At 43.6% G+C, this 18,567-nt stretch overlaps 1 protein-coding gene across 2 annotated transcripts in view; it reads right to left on the reverse strand.

The window, feature by feature from the left end:
- Positions 1-18,567, reverse strand: part of LOC147031410 (rho GTPase-activating protein 5-like) — an 87,294-nt gene that overhangs the window by 60,916 nt on the left and 7,811 nt on the right. The window contains exons 2-4 of one of the 2 annotated variants that reach the window (XM_085862656.1): positions 14,186-18,042; positions 13,474-13,612; positions 1,439-1,805 (exon numbers count right to left, since the gene is read on the reverse strand). In XM_085862656.1, coding sequence (XP_085718782.1) covers positions 1,765-1,805; positions 13,474-13,612; positions 14,186-17,875 — 3,870 coding nt within the window. In that variant the 5' untranslated portion in view covers positions 17,876-18,042 and the 3' untranslated portion in view covers positions 1,439-1,764. Of the gene's footprint in view, positions 1-1,438; positions 1,806-13,473; positions 13,613-14,185; positions 18,043-18,567 lie in introns of those variants that run through there. The other variant, XM_085862648.1, reaches the window with a different exon arrangement.

Consider the following 18,567-nt stretch of genomic DNA (forward strand, 5'->3'; position numbering starts at 1 on the left):
ATGCAAATTTTCAGGAAAACACAACGAGATAATGATATAAACCTGCCACCAATTTTTTTCAGGATCGGATCAAAGCCCACGGAGCTATGCTCGGGACAGACAGACAGACAAGCCGGTAGGCGGACATGGGTAGTCGACTACCCAATAGAACCTGATGTGATGGCCCGTTCGATGGGTAACGACCTGAGAATTAAGCACAAGAAAATTCATGATTCCAGCTTCAAGGGTTAATGCTGCAGATTGTTTTTTGTTAAAATACCCCCACATTTAGAGGTTTTTCGGCCGTTGCTAGGCAACGGAGGGGTCCATAGCAACGGTTCTTTCTCACACATAACTAGGACATACCATAAACCTACCATACAAGTTTCATGTATATGGACTCAGATTCTCTGAGATATAACGAACTTTGTTTTCTTATTGTTTTCAACCAGGGTTCATTCAAAGTCTATCTTCTCCGACAGTTTTCATAGGATCCGGCTGGAAATTTTTGACAATATGGCTGAATGTACTGCCCACAGTCGCTCGTGGTCCGATCTTTGATTTTCGAAAAAACAATTTTTTTATGATTTTTCAAAAATTTCAAAGTCCCGTTGCTAGGCAACTGTGGTGTCCATAGCAACGGTTCTCATTTGCACACAACTCGGTCATAGTATGAACCTTCCAACCAAGATTCATCGAAATCGCCATTGTATTAACGGAGCACTGGACCGAACAGAGGGACAGACAGACAGACAAACATAGACAGAAAAACTGATAATAAGGGTAGAACAAATTTCAAAATTAAAAAAAAAACTTTTTTTTTCGACTGGATCAACTACCCAACAGACAGACAGACAGACAGACAGACAGACAGACAGACACACAACAATAACGAATATAGTGGTCACTTATTTTTTGTGTGAACCTATTAACTCAAACCACATCCCTAGTACACAATCACCAACTCGAGTAGCGCTCCTTTTCCTTGTGGAGCCAGGACTTTAACCCTCTCCTGAGAGGGGGGTGTGACCCCCCCCCCTTTAGTGAGCAGGGGCTTTAACCCTCTCGAAGCACCGCAGAGACTTCAACTCTCCATTAGAGATCCCTGATCTCGGTTTATAACACTCAAGTGCTCGGGTCCACACCCTGTAGTCAGCCCCGCAGGCTTAAACGGTCTCTGACTGCTACATTATCTTAGGCCGATCAATAAAGATGATCCGATGTGTACTTTCCTTATTGTTTAAGTACGTTACCCGTTTTAAAAGGCAAGCCCCTGACCAGAGATGAGGGTGAATGCTCTCTGCTTACCTTTAGTTTGTGGCCACCAGGCGTTCACCGTCACTCTGGACCATAGGCTGTGCCCCCCAGGGATCAGTACATCCGAGTCACGGCACCAAATTGTTGTGGAACTCTTATTATTCAAGATAACTCTTAACACTCAAGTCCACTCAAGGCAAAGTACAATTCAATCAGAGAATATTTATTACGCGTGATATCACGGAGCAAAGGACATTGATGTAAATACATACATGGTCTCCGCTAAATTGTAGTTTTAAGAATAGTCTATTTATAATACAAAAGGAAAGGAGTGGGAAGTTTAGGGGGCCCGAGGAGAAGAACAGAGAACAAGAGAGGAGGAGGAGAGCCGGGTCATAATGACCCACATCTGACCTTGTCTGGGCCAGTTTAAAGCAATACATACAGATCCAGAAAGTTCTTATAATCCTGGTTGAAACAACAAATGATTTAACAAGCTGGGCAAGGGAAAAACAATTCTTGACAGATTCAGGCTATCACCATCACATAGATCTTTAGAAAAGGCCTGTCTGGAGATGACAGGTACATCAATTAGAAATAAAAGAACAGAGAGAGAAAGAGAGAGGAGAGGAGAATAGGGAGGGACAAACAGGGAGGAACATTGAGTGCATTCGAAAGGCTAAGAGAATTGGCATTATGCCTTCAGCTTCAGGACAAGAATAAGCAAGAGAAGATACAAGTTCCAATAAAATAAATGTTTGATTATAGGTTCCAATAAATGAGTTACATTAAAATGAATAACAGGTGTAATAAATAATCTAACTACAATTCTTATACATTGAGTGCATTGATGGTCACATTTGAGCAGATTGATTACCAAACTACCATTTAAAAAGGAAGTCCGCTTCGACACTGACAAACCTTGTGATGGATGACATCATCACTTTTTTTCCACCATACAATTTAGCCCGAGACTGCCCTCAAAAATTTTCATGCTCATCGGCTAAACGCTAAAGCATTCGATGTATGCAATTATGATGTCATAACGAAGCCACCTATGACATCACCAAAACAAAAACCACACTCGTTTCCCATGGGGAGTACTTCACATGTGCCAAGTTTCAATTTTTCCCATGGAGCGGTTTCGTAAATACAGAGGTCCAAAGTTTTTCCTTTTTTCCAACATGCCTGCCACACCACCTGACCTATGACATCATGATAACCATTGCAACATTCTGCATGAGTAGTTACACTGATGATGAAAATTTCATGTCAATCAGATGAGCAATTACAGAGAAAACTAGCATGGACGTACATACTACATACGTACGGACAACTCGAAAACATAATGCCACTGGCGACTTCGTCAGCAGAGGCATAAAAAATACAAAGGAAGGTTTGTTTTTGAGTACATGGGCACACGTGGCGATATTACAAATGCCGACTTCCGATGCTGGTTATCCCCACAGGGAGGGCAATATCTCCCAGGAATCCTTTTTTGTTCTTGCCCCGTAGATTAGCCATCACAGCAAAGATTGACATTCCCATTAGCAAAACGATGAGTCTTATATACAAGTATACAGAATTATAAAAGGGGCCGTATCTGTCTGTTTGTCATGCTACAACTTGAGAATGGATTCACCGATTTCACTGAAACCAATGATGGTGGATTCAGGGAACTCCCAGAAAGGTTTGTGATGCAAAAAAAAAGGGGGGGGGGAGGAAAATTTGTATGTGGGTACATGGGCACACGTGGTGAAACTGCAAACACTAACTTGTGGTGCTGGTTATCCCCGCACAGAGGGCACGATCTCCGAGGAATCCTTTTTTGTTCTTGCCAGATAGATTAGCCATTGCAGCAAAATGACGGGTCTTGTATGCAAGTGTGTGTGAGTGTGTGTGTGTGTGTGTGTGTGTGTGTGTGTGTGTGTGTGTGTGTGTGTGTGTGTGTGTGTGTGTGTGTGTGTGTGTGTATACAGTCAACCCCCGCTTCATCGCGGTTCACCTATCGCGCCCCCGGTTCATCGCGGGTTTTCCCTTGGAACGTAACTAATTTTTCTGCGGATTCCCCCGGTACATCGCGGTAATAATATATAAAATATAAATTATTTAAGCAATAAATTATAACGCGTGGTGCTCGAAAGTATCTTCATAATAAAACAAACAAAAATTTTTTTGTATGTTTGTCGACACAACGCACGAGACAAAGACAGAGAGCGCGCTATTCATTTCTCCTTGGCGCTGATTGGCTGCTGCCCACGAGGCGCACTCTCGCTGTCTTGAGTGTTTCGCTTGTGAACGACACAGATATTTTCTACGTTTTTTTTCTCCAAGCCCTACGATTCCGCCGAAAGGAAAAATGTTTGCCGCGGTTGGGTGCCATTACGATTTGAATGAATTGACCATACGCTACATCAAGAAGGACGAAGCCAGCATCAGCACTTTACATTCGCAACGCGCTGCAGCACCTCGTGGAGGCCATGGATTCCAACGACAATTTTTCTCTGAGGGCGTATTGGCGTGATTTAACGATAGCAACGTGTCTCCAAATAATTCAGAAGGCTCTACAAGAAATGAAAAAAGAAACCTTAAACGCCTGTTGGAAGAAACTGTGGCCAGAATGCGTCCACGAATACAAGGCCTTTTCTCCAGACGAAATTCACCATTCGGCAATCGATAAGGCGGTCAAGCTGGCGAAGATTCTAGGAGGAGGATTCAACGACATGACGCACGACGAAGTGAATAACCTCATCGAAACCAACTCTGACCCATTAACGGACAAGGATTTGGCTGAGCTTACGAAGTCTGCATGCGAGGACGAGGAGGAACAATCTGATCCATCGCAGGAGCACGACGACGAAGGCCTCTCACTTGAACGCTTCGCAACAATGGCGAAAACTCTCCTCACCACCATGAAGAAACAACGCCAGCAACTGCCCATCACAATGTTTTTGCAACGTTACTGAGTTTACAGTAAGTATTTTTATGCTTCAAATGTTTTCTTTATGTGTTTACTTGAGATTAAAATGTGTTTAAAACATGTTTTGTGGAGGCGTCCATTCATTGCGGATTTTCACTTACCGCGGGAGGGTTTGGAACGTAACCCCCGCGAGAAACGGGGGATTACTGTATGTATATATATATATATGTACATATATATATACATGCCAAACGTTGCTATACACTGCTGGAGGGAGGGGTGTGTGAGAGAGAGAGAGAGAGAGAGAGAGAGAGAGAGAGAGAGAGAGAGAGAGTGATAGAGAGAGAGAGAGAGAGAGAGAGAGAGAGAGAGAGAGAGAGACAGAGAGAGAGACAGACAGACAGACAGACAGACAGACAGAGATGCAGAGAGAGAGAGAGAGAGAGAGAGAGAGAGAGAGAGGAAGAGAGAGAGAGAGAGAGAGAGGGGAGGGGGAGAGAAAGAGAGAAGGAGACAGAGAGAGGGAGACACACACAGAGACAGCGAGAGAGCGACAGATACTTTGAGCCCACCCTGGGAGGACTCCATTCCACATTCTGAAACTCACATATAAAGATACCAATCAGCACGCACACGCGCACGCATGCACACACACACTTTGAGACCTGGTAGGTCTCTGTTTTACCTCCGAAAAACCCCCACATGTGGAGATAGCAGGCACCAGCAACTTGCACATATACACCCAAGTGCACACACTCACAAACACTCACTCATACGGAGGTGGATACTTTGAGACCTGGGAGGGCTCCATTACACTTTCTGAAACCCCTATATGGAGATAACAACCAACGACCAATAAGCAGAAACACACACACCGGTGCCAAGTGCCATTGTGGTAATACAGTTTATAGACATACACACACGTGCAAATGTACACACGCATAAAGTAAATAAAACGACAGACACAAAGATTTACCTTGAAACAGCGTTCTTTGAGAGATTAGATTAGATTTAAAGTGGGGAATTCGTGAAATTCAATTAAAAAATGTATTCAGTCACAGAACACAAAATGTCAGCCTTATGCCTTCAAAGCTGGAACAAACATGGTGAGCACCTGGTAGGATGGACCTTATTGTTTTTTTATAAGTATCAATGTCGAAGTGAGAGGTGGATTACAAAACACACAAAAGGGTTAAACAAAGTGATGTCCTGTAAAAATAAAATTGCACATTTTCAGTGGATGAGGCACCTCCCAAGGCACCCACCACACGGCACCGCAGGACCCAAAGGCAGAAACGTACGTCTAATCAATGTGAGATTGAAAGCATGTGTACTTTTTCCCGAAATGAACAACAAAGCAGCTTAGAAAGCGCTTGCCTAGTGGCTTAAGTATTCAAACAAGCACTCCAACAAAACGGATGATAAGAAACGGCTCCCTTGGCACGCAATTGACAATCACTGAACCGTTATACCCAACATGCACCAATTATATAAATAATTGACCCCTCCCACACTCCTATAGCCAAAGAAGCTGCATAAAGCAACCCAAGAAGACCTACACAAGGTAAGCGCGATGCTGTTTCGAACCCTTCCCAGAGTTCCTCACTATAAAAACATTCACAGATAGTACACACATGAGAATCCCAATGATACACACCCCCTCAGCTACCGGACTGGTTTCATCACTTATTGGCAAATCATCAAGTGATAGCGCAGACAAAAATGCATACCAATGAGGCTTCCAAGCATGTACCACATGTAAACATCAAAATCAGTCAATATATAAATGAAGAAAGACCCACCCACATCTCTCACCTGTGAATGGAGGGAATAGCCAATCAGCCCTCACCTAATCAACAAAACCCAGGTGACTAAGATTATATCAATAAATTTACTCCTCCCATGCTTTTACAGCCGAAGTACGCTGCATAAAGTAACTATGAAAGGTTCCACAAGGAAAGCCCTTTGCTGTTTCAAACCTTTCCCAGAGTTCCTCCACAGGTGTAAAGACATTGACCAATAGTACAGACATAAGAATCCCAATGCGACACACTCCCTCAGCTGCCGGTACATGCTTGGGACATGCTTAGGAGCCTCCGTGGTGCGCGTTTCTGTCTGCGCTATCACTGATGATTCGCCAACAAGCGATAAAATCAGTCTGGCTTTGGGAAACCAAAATGCTCAGACCACCTCAACACTAATCTATCCCTTCATACCCTACAAAATATATATGATGTGTCTTTTCCATTTTCTGAAATATAAAGTCAGTAACTTTGCCCTTAAAAGTCAATATCTTCTTGTTATTATTCTTCTTCTTCAGATTAGCTGTGACATCACACACATGTGCAATAAATATCTGTACTGTGTACGGGTTACAACGTGGTATCCATCCATCGGGACCACACTGTGCAGAGCATTGGTGCTGCCTAAGCAGTCTCCTTGGCTATTGGGCACAATCCTGGACGGGTCGCCACTCCGACACAGGATAGCAGCATGCTGGCACTCATTTTGCCGACCTCGGAAGGATGACAGGCTGAGTTAACCCCACCTGGTATTAATTCAACAGCTGAGCAGGATTTGAACTCAGGACCCTAGGATCCCAAGCCCGCCACCCGAACTATTAAGCAAACACCAGGCATACAACGTAGTACGATTTAACTCAAATGGCGAATAATTTTTGATTTTCCACAAATGTGCCGAGTCGTCCTTGGTGCTTGTTATAGTGATGCAAACCGAGATTATTTCATGCTACACCAATGGCCGAAACACCCTATGTTTGCCAGAATTTGAACAAAGTTTGTCCGAAATACCCGAGTGTAGATCGGGCCAACAAAATGTTCGCTTTTGTGCTCCAAACATGTTACAGAGCACCGTTATGAAACAACAGAGATGGCTATAGATCTTGTGGTTATCCACCACGATTGAGATAAAATGCAATAGCCATGATTAAGCGGAAGAAACGGCCATCGATCGAAACTGTAACACCATGTCTTCCCAGCTACTGACACACGTACACAGGCAATTTTAGCAGTGTATCAAACACCTGTTGCCATTGCTCGGCAGTTACCACAAGAGCACTTGGAAATAATTATCAATTATAAACACAAATTTCTGCAAATTAAATGAACCACCATGTATTTATAGTGGAGAGAAAGTAAGTATGTATCATAATCTACTCCTCCCAGAGGATTTGACAGAGGACGCTAAAACTTTCAGGGTTCCCTCCCGCCTTCCACCATATCCCATCAATCATCAAGCCCACCCCACACCCCACACCCCACCCCTTCGTCACCCTCCCCCACAATCATCACCACCCCCCTCCATTACCCTTCCCTTCATCCTCATCCCCCCCTCTACAATCCTCCATTCACTGGGGAGGGACATCGACACCTCACAGACATGACGGTGGGACACTGCACAGACACAAATGACATCCGGGAGAAGCAAAAAACGGGACGATCCCATAACATACAAGACAACTGATCAGCCTGTGATGATGGGCCAAAGCATTCATCGCCAATTTTGTCCATAATGTTCGAGTGTGCCCATTTTGTCTGTGGTGTCCGAGTGTGCTGAGCGATGCCCATGCTGTCTGCTCGAGTAATATATATATAAACCGATTTATCAATACAAAATCTCTCTCTTATAAATTGCCAATGGAATGGAAAATCAAACCCTGCAGAGCTGAAGCGATCATGCGACAAGCGTTTTCATATTCACGAACACTTCTGCCTTCTTCCTCTGAATCGCTCGCACAAGGCTCAAAACGATACGGCTCCACAATTCCCCCGAAACCGTTTCCTTTACTAATTTTGTCTCCAATCGTTTCTTCAACTTCCCACTGATCAGTTTAAACATTCTGAGAACCTAGTCACCAATGACTGTGGAATCAGTATCGAATCAGAGCTCAACATGCAGTTTCTCTACGTAAGCCACTGTTCGGATCAATATGGCTTCAGAGTGTGACATCACTGGCAAAATCGAAAATCGACACTCGAAGGCACTGTTCTTCATTATGTAGCCTGGGACTCACTCGCAGTCCCTGGTGGCCTAAAATGCAGCTCCTGCCGCCTTGCCGATAATACACAAATGTGAAAACACTCCATCCTGAACTGCCATAAATGCTATCAAATTGACCCAATGGTTTCAAGTGAGTGTTCCAAAGTGATGCATAAAAGTAACATAACTACATCAGTAGACGGCAGTGTACAAAAAAATATTCTTGCAGCCTGTGAAGCACAACGAAGAAGAGTACGGTGGTGCACGGCCTAATAGCAGTCATGAAGGAGTTCTGCAGTCGGTGTGGCAGCTCTTACACTGATGTCTTATCGGCAAAAGTGGCCCCCCTCTAAAAACACATGGTGAAGATCACTGCTCTCGGGGGTTTTTTTGGAGACTTTGTGATTGGGGAAAAAAAAATTCCCTTCAAATTTGACCGTGATTAATGATTCTCAATAGTTTTCAGAAAAAAAAATTGTATTTGGGATCCCCTTTAATAGTAATTTATATACAAATTCCCACTTCGATATTTTCAATACATATTCTTGTTGTGAATCAAAATGGATATCAAGCCATACCAAATATGAAATTACTTGATCCTTCCTCGATAAATTATGGGGGGAAGGTTGTACCAATCCATCCCTATAGTATAGACCCTATGAAACTAAATATTTCTCGGGATTAAAGGGTTAAATGTGGTGACTATTTTTAGCTTCCTGTATTCAAATTATCAAAAAGTCTGTCGACTTCTTATGCAGGATGCAGGGATGGCCCGGACACTCCATTGGCTCAATACAACATAAATCCTCAAAAAAAACAAAATCTACCAAGATAAAACTTGTTAAACGTAAAAATTATCAACCAGTCATCTATGGAGAATTTTCCATCCAATAACACTCATTAAAAATTGGGACGTCCATCATCACTGAACTTGAAAAATGAGACCAAAAAATTCCCGTTTTGTCATTCTTCTTATTATTTTCTGACAAACCAATTCAAAATTAGTTTAAGCTACTAACTTGGTTTAAACACAAATGCACTGCAAAATATAGTGGGAAGGTGCAAACTGATCAAAATTTTAATAGCTTTAAAGGATTCCACAAAAAGTACACAAAATTGTATTCCTTTGCAAAGGATTAGGAATGGAACAGAGGGGTGGGTAAAATAAAGACTGTCAATCAGCCTAATGGGGGTGAGGACACAATACACATTTATCCAAGGGCCAATCAGGACGATATGGGTATGGTTAATGGTGGAATATCATCAGGGTTGCTCGTCTACAAAGTACATGCTATGAAAACATGTACTGCTAAGAATGAGAGCATGTCTGTCGACAAAGTAAGTATGAATAACACACATGCATGAACTATCGGGGATGCCTCTTTGTGATGATTCCAGGCCAATTCTTCCACATTCTTCCCTGCTGCCTGGATTCATCAGGGAAGCGGTCACTATCATAGCGACGAGCAGTCCCCATGAACCGGCCCATTATCTCCACCCACTCCTCTACCTCTCCCCTCCACCCCTCCCCGCCACCACATCTTGGAGGTGAGGAATATCTGCGTCACTCCCTGGAGGTCGATCAGCTGTCTCCGTGCTGCGACACTGTTCGTGGAGGGCAAGCACGGGGCCATTCGACAGCAACAACACTCATAAATGTCAGTGTGTCAATCTGTCCGTCTCCTCCATAACTCCAAAATCTTGAAACCTAGCGGCTCCAAACTTTGCAAGCAAACTCGGGGAACTCCAAGGTGGTGCATAAATGAAAATTTGGGTGTTTGGGTCAATTTAAACATATATCTATATCTCTATCTCTACGTCTCTGTCTCCATATATATTGGGTGGTCGCTAGAGTACCCATATTGTCGGGTTTTCCGTGTGTGTGTGTGTGTGTGTGTGTGTGTGTGTGTGTGTGTGTGTGTGTCTGTCTGCAACGCGAGGCTCCACAGCACAAACCAGCAAACAAATTTCGATGAAACTTGGCGATCAGGTGCCATATAGGCTGGGAGTGTGCGCGTTTGAGTTTCGTTGCTAAGCAACCACCCGTTGCTATGCAGCGGCCAAAAACCCACGTACAGTATTTTCAATACTTGTCAGACAGTTTTGAATGTGGAGAAACGAGACTTCAGAATTAAACACTTCGAGATATTTAGAAAATGCTACTCGAGCCAATTTTTGATTTAGGTTTTATTTTTCAAATGGTAGTCCTTCAAAAATCGGGTGTCTATTTCCCATCATTCTTTTTTGTTTGTTTGCATGTAATGGACAGCTCTGGAGGCCAGAGGAGTCAACCGATTTTGATGAAACTTGACAGGTAGGTTCATACCAGGATCTAGTTCTATGCTTTTGAGCACCGTTGCTATGGACACCACCGTTGCCTAGCAACCGGACTTTGAAATATTAGAAAAATGCTAAAAAATTATTTTTTTTCGAAAATCAAAAAGGGGCTTCCAGGCTTTTATGCACACTGTAATCAACCTCTTTGTCAAAAATGTTCAGCCCGATCCGTCAAAAACTGTATGACTAGTATGCAATTATGTTGCGACCACCCATGTCACCTACCGGCGTGTGTGTGTGTGTGTGTGTGTGTGTGTGTGTGTGTGTGTGTGTGTGTGTGTGTGTGTGTGTGTGTGTGGGTATGTGTGTGTGTGTGTGTGTGTGGGTGTGTGTATATATATATATATATCTATATATATATATATATATATATATATATATATATATATATATATATATATATATATCTGTGTATCTCTTTCTCTATGTCTCTATTTATATATACTAATGCATGCCCCTACGTGTGTGGCCGTACATGCAAAGAAAAAAAAAAAAACTTTCAAACAGTGTGCCAGAAACAACAAACACACAGGCCGTTCCTTCGCTCTCGCATGCCCATACGTGCGTGGCCATATGTGCAAAAAAAAAAAACCTTCAAACAACTACACAGGCCGTTCCTTCGCTCTCGTAAACGACGACTGGATTGGGGCATTGTGTTTATCTATAAATGTGCATAAGAAATCGAGAAATTATTGGAATACAGTAAGTCATCACTATCCAGAAGTCCGTACGTTGTAACCCGTAATGGAGAATGCGGCTGAGGATCTCTTCCCCATCGGCCACGCCTACACAGCAACGTATCCTGTCATTGGTTTGGTAAATAAATGGCCATAACTTGGGAAGCACTTGTCCGATTAATATCAAACCTTGAAAAGGCACATACTCAGGTCCCCAGCAATATACCTGGCAAGTTTCAATTAGATCGGACCAGTGGTTGTCGAGAAACAGCGGTCACAGACACACACACACATTGCTGGAATTATATATATATATATATATATATATATATATATATATATATATATATATATATATATATATATATATATATATATATATATATATATATATATATACATATATAAAAATAGAGACAGAGATTGATCGATCTGTCTTTGTCTGTCTCTCTCATTAATGTTACATCAAATTAGTCACTAAATTCGCTTTGGAAAAGATTGTACTCCACTTCAAATTCCCCTTCTGAACCCATATCATTCTACGTTGTGGCAAACCCAAACGTAATGGCAAATGGCCTGAAACGGGATATAATAAAATACACACCACAGTCAAAATTACTATTTCTACGTGTCATTTACCTGAGGCTTTTACCGAGAAAAACAAATGGTCACTTTAGCCATATCTACTACAAATTGGTGTGTGTGTGTGTGTGTGTGTGTGTGTGTGTGTGTGTGTGTGTGTGTGTGTGTGTGTGTGTGTGTGTGTGTGTGTGTGTGTGTGTGTGTGTGTGTGTGTGTGTGTGTGTGTGTGTGTGGTTTTTTTTGTGGAGTTCTACTGGAGCGGGGCGTTCCATTCGACCAAGTCAATTCACACCCTCATCTGTTGAACACTGCGGTATTTCTCAATAAGAATAACAAAACATACGTGTGAAGATGGTAAATAATATTTTTTGGATAAAGAGGGTACAAACCCCGTTTTTTGTAGCGCACATTTATGGTTGTTAATAACCATTTTCTGTAAAGATTGAAATTAGCTTTAACAGCGGTAAATGTTGTTTGTTTAAAGCAGGTAAAATGTTTCGATTAACAGCAATAAATAAATAAATAACTTTACTGCATTTTTTTCCCCTCCAGAATCAATCGAAATCGACTTTCAACCCTCAACAATGAATATGCCATGTTTAAATATACATTCTAAAATCGGAAACCTTATTATTTATTTCTGTTTTTGGAGCACGGGCCCCTTGATGGTCCCGGCCCTTGGTCAGTGCCCGAATGCCCGACCGCTCAGTCCGCGCCTGGTTTGTCGCGCTACTCCTCCTGCAGTTGTGGGCCGATTCCATCCAGACTTGCTACATAGGATCAGCATGACCCCAATTAGTGTGCATGGGTGTTTTTATCTTTGCTGGTAGTCTTGAGGTGGAATGCAAATTCTCTACATCAATGTGCATCATATAGCGCTGCTCCAGGTGGGGGAGGGTATTACAAGTCTCCACCCTTTACAGTACACAGTATTCCTGTCCCCACATTTTCCAGTGCAGTGAGGAGTTTTGAATTATAAGCAGTAGGTATGTTTTTGCTTGATGCATGTAACCCAGGTTTTTTTTGGGGGGGGGGGTTGGTGGATGGGGGTTTGGGGGGAGCGATTGAAGCAGCTGTCAGTTGCTTATATGTCGCCCAAATAAAGGCAAGGGTCAGAAGAACGTAATGCATGCTTGGAACAAGATTGCCTGTCGGGCGGGTACTCCGTTAGTCTAATTTTCAGAGCGTTTGAAGGGTTCGATTCCAAAATGCAATCAAAGCGAAGTCCATATTTTGAAAGTTACCCAGGAGCTATGTTCAATGGTAGTCGATGTATTTAACAAAAAAAAAAATTCCAAAACGTGATAAGGTATTGTTTAAAAATGTGGTAGCCAATCATTTTCAGTTCTGACAACGCAATGGAGATCTCGTTTTCGAATCAAACTCTTCACTCGGTGGTCATCTTGGAAATAGTGGTCAGTTCGAATAAAATTCAAGTGGGTCCCCATCCAATATTTTTTCAGTCGATCATGATCTTATCTCAAGGCCAAATTTGATGCTTTTATCACAAAATCCACAATGAAGTCACCATTCTGCTGGCTGAACAGCAATAATTGGATGTTACTTTCATTCAAGGAAAACAACATGGTCCAATGAAAGGAGCAGCTGTTGATTGAAGCCCCAACCACCATGAAATACATCAATGAGCAGGTTTATGCCCGGAAAGGATTTCTGACGAGGGAAAGTAAAAAGGATCTCAAAAATGGCACAAGTGCATCTTACCATTTGTCTCAATGAACTCCACACACTTTTCAACAAACAGTGGGACCGGTCTGTCAGGACTGTGAACTAGTTCCTGAAGGGGAAGCCCAAAGTAAGTCTTCTCTGCTTTCTTCGCCCTGGTTCTTGCAGCTTTTGCGGCCTACATTGGTTGCAAGCAAAATCATTTCCCACTTGAAATTGACGTAGTTTTTTATTTATAAATGAACCAAGAATTAAGAAACAAGAGACTGGGAATTAAAATCGTAAACAAAATCCATGCAATTTCCCCCTAATGAGTGTGGATATTTAACTCGAACTCAAACTCATTCTGGCCTGCAGCCTGCTGTGAGTGCTGCAATGCAGGCTAAATGATTTGAAATGCAACAAACCAGCATGCTCTGCATATTCTTCGACAAAATGCACATCGAGATAAATGCAGGTTGCAACACAACAAGAGGTCTAAACCTACTGTAACAATCTCTGCAAAGCATTCAGAACAAGTGATAAAACCATGGAAATGGCTCATTTGATACTTTCAATTGTGGACACAAATCATGCAAATTTGATTTCCCCTGAACAAAACATCCTTTTTCCTGATTAGGTTGGTTGTTGAGTACACCTTTCCACTTGGAGAATACAATAAGTAGCTTGAAAAATACATTCCAGAAAGAGCACCGATATCATGCCACTCAAGAAAAAGCAGACTTTTCATCATTTCAAAAGAGCATCTTACCTTCAATTTGTCTTTGCGTTTGCCTTTGTCACCTTTTTTCTTCTTCTTTCCATCTCCGCGAGCTGAACCAGCCTCATCAAATTCTGCTGCTGGGTTATCAATACCGACGTGTTCAGCATCAAAAGGACAAAGTAGCGGATCGGAGTCGCTACCCTTCTTGCGCCTTGGACGAAGACCTTCACCGATTTGAGCTGCTCCAGTTTGCTCATCTTCACTTCCCTCTGACAATGCTGCATGCTGTCGGATCACATCACTCGGGTACACCTGCTTGCGGAGAAGCGTCCGTGACCGAAAACGATATGAAGAGTGGCGGCGAACCTTGCATTTGGGCTTATTTCGACGATTTTCGAGCACACCAATCTCACAATCACTATCCCCTGGTGGAGCAGAGCCATTAACTGCCACGTGACTACGGCTGAATAACCAGGCCTTGGACCTGAACTTCCCCGCATCTTGTGACATCTCAATACAATCTCCATCACCAACAGCATGCCCATATGGCACAGCTCGCTCTGGCCACCGACCAATTGTATCATTTATCTTCTCAATGAGCTTTGGATCCAGTTTATTAACCTGTGGTCGATCAACTGTAGGCCTCATTCGTGCAGGGGGAAGCGAACGGCGCATACGCTCCACATCATGCCCTGCAAGAGGAGGATTTGTTGGCAAGCACGTTATAGAATTACCTTCGAGGTCGAGTGCACGACCTCGCCCAACAGTGACTGGCAGGAGCTGCGTATCCTCACTAGCCAGGCTGTAAGCAGGTAATGCTTCTTCCTCATCAGAGTCACTTGGAGATGACTGTGAAAGAGGTGCACCCGAGTTAAATGCTCCACTCCCCAAACTCATCGAGTCAATACTTGGTTCTTGCTTCCAGAATTCCTCAATTGCAGCTTTTCGCTCCATGACATCAGCAAAGAATGGTTTGAAGTTATCAAGTTGGCGATGAAATTGTGACTGTGTTGTGGCAATAGCAAACTTGGCACCAATTTCTGTTGCAATGTGATTACCCTCACTCACCAGTTCTTTTGTAAGCTCATTTTCGAAAAACTCTGATGAACTGTCAGTGACAGCGACAAGAAGAACAGGGTAGACATCCGTAATGTCTCCGAGGAGAGAACGCAGAGCAGCCAGCGAGGCACGTCGCTTTGCTGAATAGAGTAGTGCAAATCCGTGCACACTGTTGAGCTTACGAAGCGTTGCACCATGGTACGAGAGCACTGCCATGCGCACAAACAGTTGCTGACCATCGAAAGAAACACGCAGATTTAGGTGTTCATCGAGCGAGGGAAAGCAGGGGTAGCAAAACTCAAAGAATGGTGCGAGTGCATCCTCCAGGCTAAAAGAATCACCACACATCAAGCACATGGCTACTGTTACATCAGGCTCAAAGTCAGTGGCATCACCACGTGGCATTGGCACAGATAGCGCACTGGGTGGCAAAGCCTTTGCAAGAATGCTGATAACCTGCCGTACTTGATCCTTGTGGAAGACCCCCGATAACATATCATCCGGACAGTCTACAAAAGAAACTTGCAACTTATTGGCAGCTTGTTGCGCTTGCTGCCGAAGAAGTGGCAAGCGGCGATTTGTCAGTTCATTTTTATTGGTAAGCATCAGGACAACTGAGACAGCAGCTGGCATCTTTGAGCCCAGGGTGCCCCCTGCACGGCCCAAGCTGTCCATGATGAAGTTGAGTGACTCGAGGGAGTTAAAGACACAGACACATCCACCAGGCTGTGCAACCATGCTTTGCAACAACCGGGAAAGTTGCGCAGCATCACCATCAATCATGCGTACTTCCAGTTCATAGGCTTTTCCATTCAGGGCATATTCACCGCCTGTTGACTGTCTCTTTATCTCAGCAGCAAACTCCAGTGGCAAACTTTCACGTCCAAAGACAACAATGGTGAGGCGGTCGGCAGAGTTGAAGTTAATCAAAGATTGTTGACTTTGGCGCACAAGACAGGGAAGTGCCTCAGAAAATAGCACTTCAACTTCATTATCAATACATCGTTCCTGAGCATAACAGAGCTCTCGTAATGGATGATGAACAAAGCAAACATGCTTAAAAATTAGCATGTCTCGCTCAGCTGAGGCCCAACGTAGGGCTTTATAGCGAGAATCGCTTTCCAGAAGCTGGTCAATCTCAGCTTTACTGTCCTGGTTTAGTGTTTCACGCTTGCTCACATCTGCAAAAATCTCTGCACGTTCTAATAGCAACTCCTGGTAATCAACTTGTGCCCTTTTCATCAGCCTTTTCTGGTACTCCTGGAAAACAGCAAGTCTTTCTTGATCAGAGAGCACATGAAAACTTTCAAGATGCTGAAACAAGGACTGTACATCCTCCCAAGCCTTGCCTGGAAGTATAACATTTGATGCCTCCATGGCTTGTAGCAACTGAGGCTTCATCTCGTTTTTATGGTGAAGAACCTGCAGGTGAGAAATGTGTACCTGCAATGCTACAACACCGTTATCTTTCAGGAAGTCGACTGGAATACGATGGTCATCAGCACTATCAAGGTGCTTACTCTCACTCCAGTGATCAGGCAATTTTACAAACCAAGAACTGAAGTCATTTTTCCTGGATAACTTTGACATGGCATCAGGCCATGAGAGGCTTTGAACCTCACCAAGGTCGTCAAAGAGTGCAAGAAAGGCACGAGGCAGCAAGGCACTGTACTCCCGACCTTTCTTCAGAACATGCTCAGCTCGGAGTCGCTGCACGTGAGCCACAAAAAGCTGCTCAGCTTTGCGTAGACCGACCAAATCCGTGAGCTGTTGATGTTGTGGGTAAATTTTAAGCTCCTTGATTGCACTGCGCCAGTTTGCACTATGACCACCTACGACTTCGCCCAAAAGAGTTTCATATTTGCACAACGCATTTTGCATCATTTCTTGGGCCTGTCGTGCTGCCTCAATGTAAGGAGTAAACTTAATTTTCCCCTTGGCTTTCTCAACTAGCTGAGCGAGTGCGAGGAAAGCGGCCGACACGTTTATGTTCTGCTGAGCCGATGTCTCCACCAATGGCAGGCCAACTTTCTTTCCAGCTGCAAAGGCCTGCACTTCGCGCACATACCGTTCATCTTGTCGGTCACATTTGGTAGCTACAAGCACAACAGGTTTTTTGGTCTTGACAAGCTGCGCTACAAGCTTCTCAAGGAAACGAAGCTGATCATCACCTGGTCGTTGAATAGTTTGGCTCACGTCCACACACACCAGAAACCCATCTACTAGTAGCTTCCCTTCAGGCATTGGTATTTGTTCAAAGTCTTGTTCTATGCCCAGCTGGTCGGTGCAGATGTACATGAGCTTCTCGGCAGATGACAGCTTGGTTGCTGCAGCACGTTTTACATAGTGTTGTGGGCTAGAACAGCGGTAGGCTGTGAACGTAGCATCATCAATGAACTCTGTCTGTTCAACCACGTGAAACACCAACTCTTGCCCATCATCTGTCAAGCGCACTCCTCGTCCCCAATACAAGAAATGGTCGTTGTTGACCACTCGGCCACTGAAATCGATTTGGCTCAAGATAGATGTGTGTTCCGGATGGTAATCATCTGCCCGTGGCCTGACGAAGCGATTACACAAGCAAGATTTACCAACACCATAGGAACCTTTCTCTTTGTCTGCACCAGACAACCCAAGAACACTCACGTTGATCGTTCGGGCCTCTTTATTCTTGGACATCGCAGCAACAACTGCTCCGTGTTCTCATTGGCCACAACTACTGAAAGCTCTATTCTCCTTGGCCAGCACACTGTCCCAATAATCACTTCTCAAAGGCTGGTCGATATTTGAGAAAACATCGGGTTTTTTTCTTCTTCTAATTGTGAGCCATAGATCCTGATGGAATCCTGAAAAGCAAATGCACCAAAAATTTCATCATTGCAAGTAAAACAAATACACAAGAACAAATTTATTGTTTCACAAAAGCAAACAAACAAACGTCTGTGAACTTGATGAAGACAGACTCTCATCACAAACAAGACATATCTTCTGATCCGAAAAGCCATCCACACAACCACTGTTTATGGAAGTTATACAATATCGGAACTTTTTGGTGGTGGCCACACTTTGGGGTGGTGATGTGATACTGGCCTTTTCAGCTGTATAGTCCAAAACACCACCCAACTTCCTCTTCTCTCAAAGCCATCGCCCATCCTCACTAGCCTCCTATAAAGCTGATGTTGGCAAAACGCTTAAGGTGGCTGGCTTAAGTGGCTTAGGGTCTTGAGTTTGAGCCCGTCGTGCCGTTGAAATAACGCCAGGTGGGTTGACTTAGCATGTCATCCTTTTTGACGTCAGCAAAATGAGCACCAGCTGACTAGCAACGGGGACACCATGTCAGTGGCAAAGCCGTGCTTCCAGAAAATCATGCA

This window comes from Eptatretus burgeri, chromosome 2 (assembly GCF_056783735.1).
Source record: "Eptatretus burgeri isolate ZD-2024b chromosome 2, Ebu_testis_v1, whole genome shotgun sequence".
Taxonomy (NCBI): Eukaryota; Metazoa; Chordata; class Myxini; order Myxiniformes; family Myxinidae; genus Eptatretus; species Eptatretus burgeri.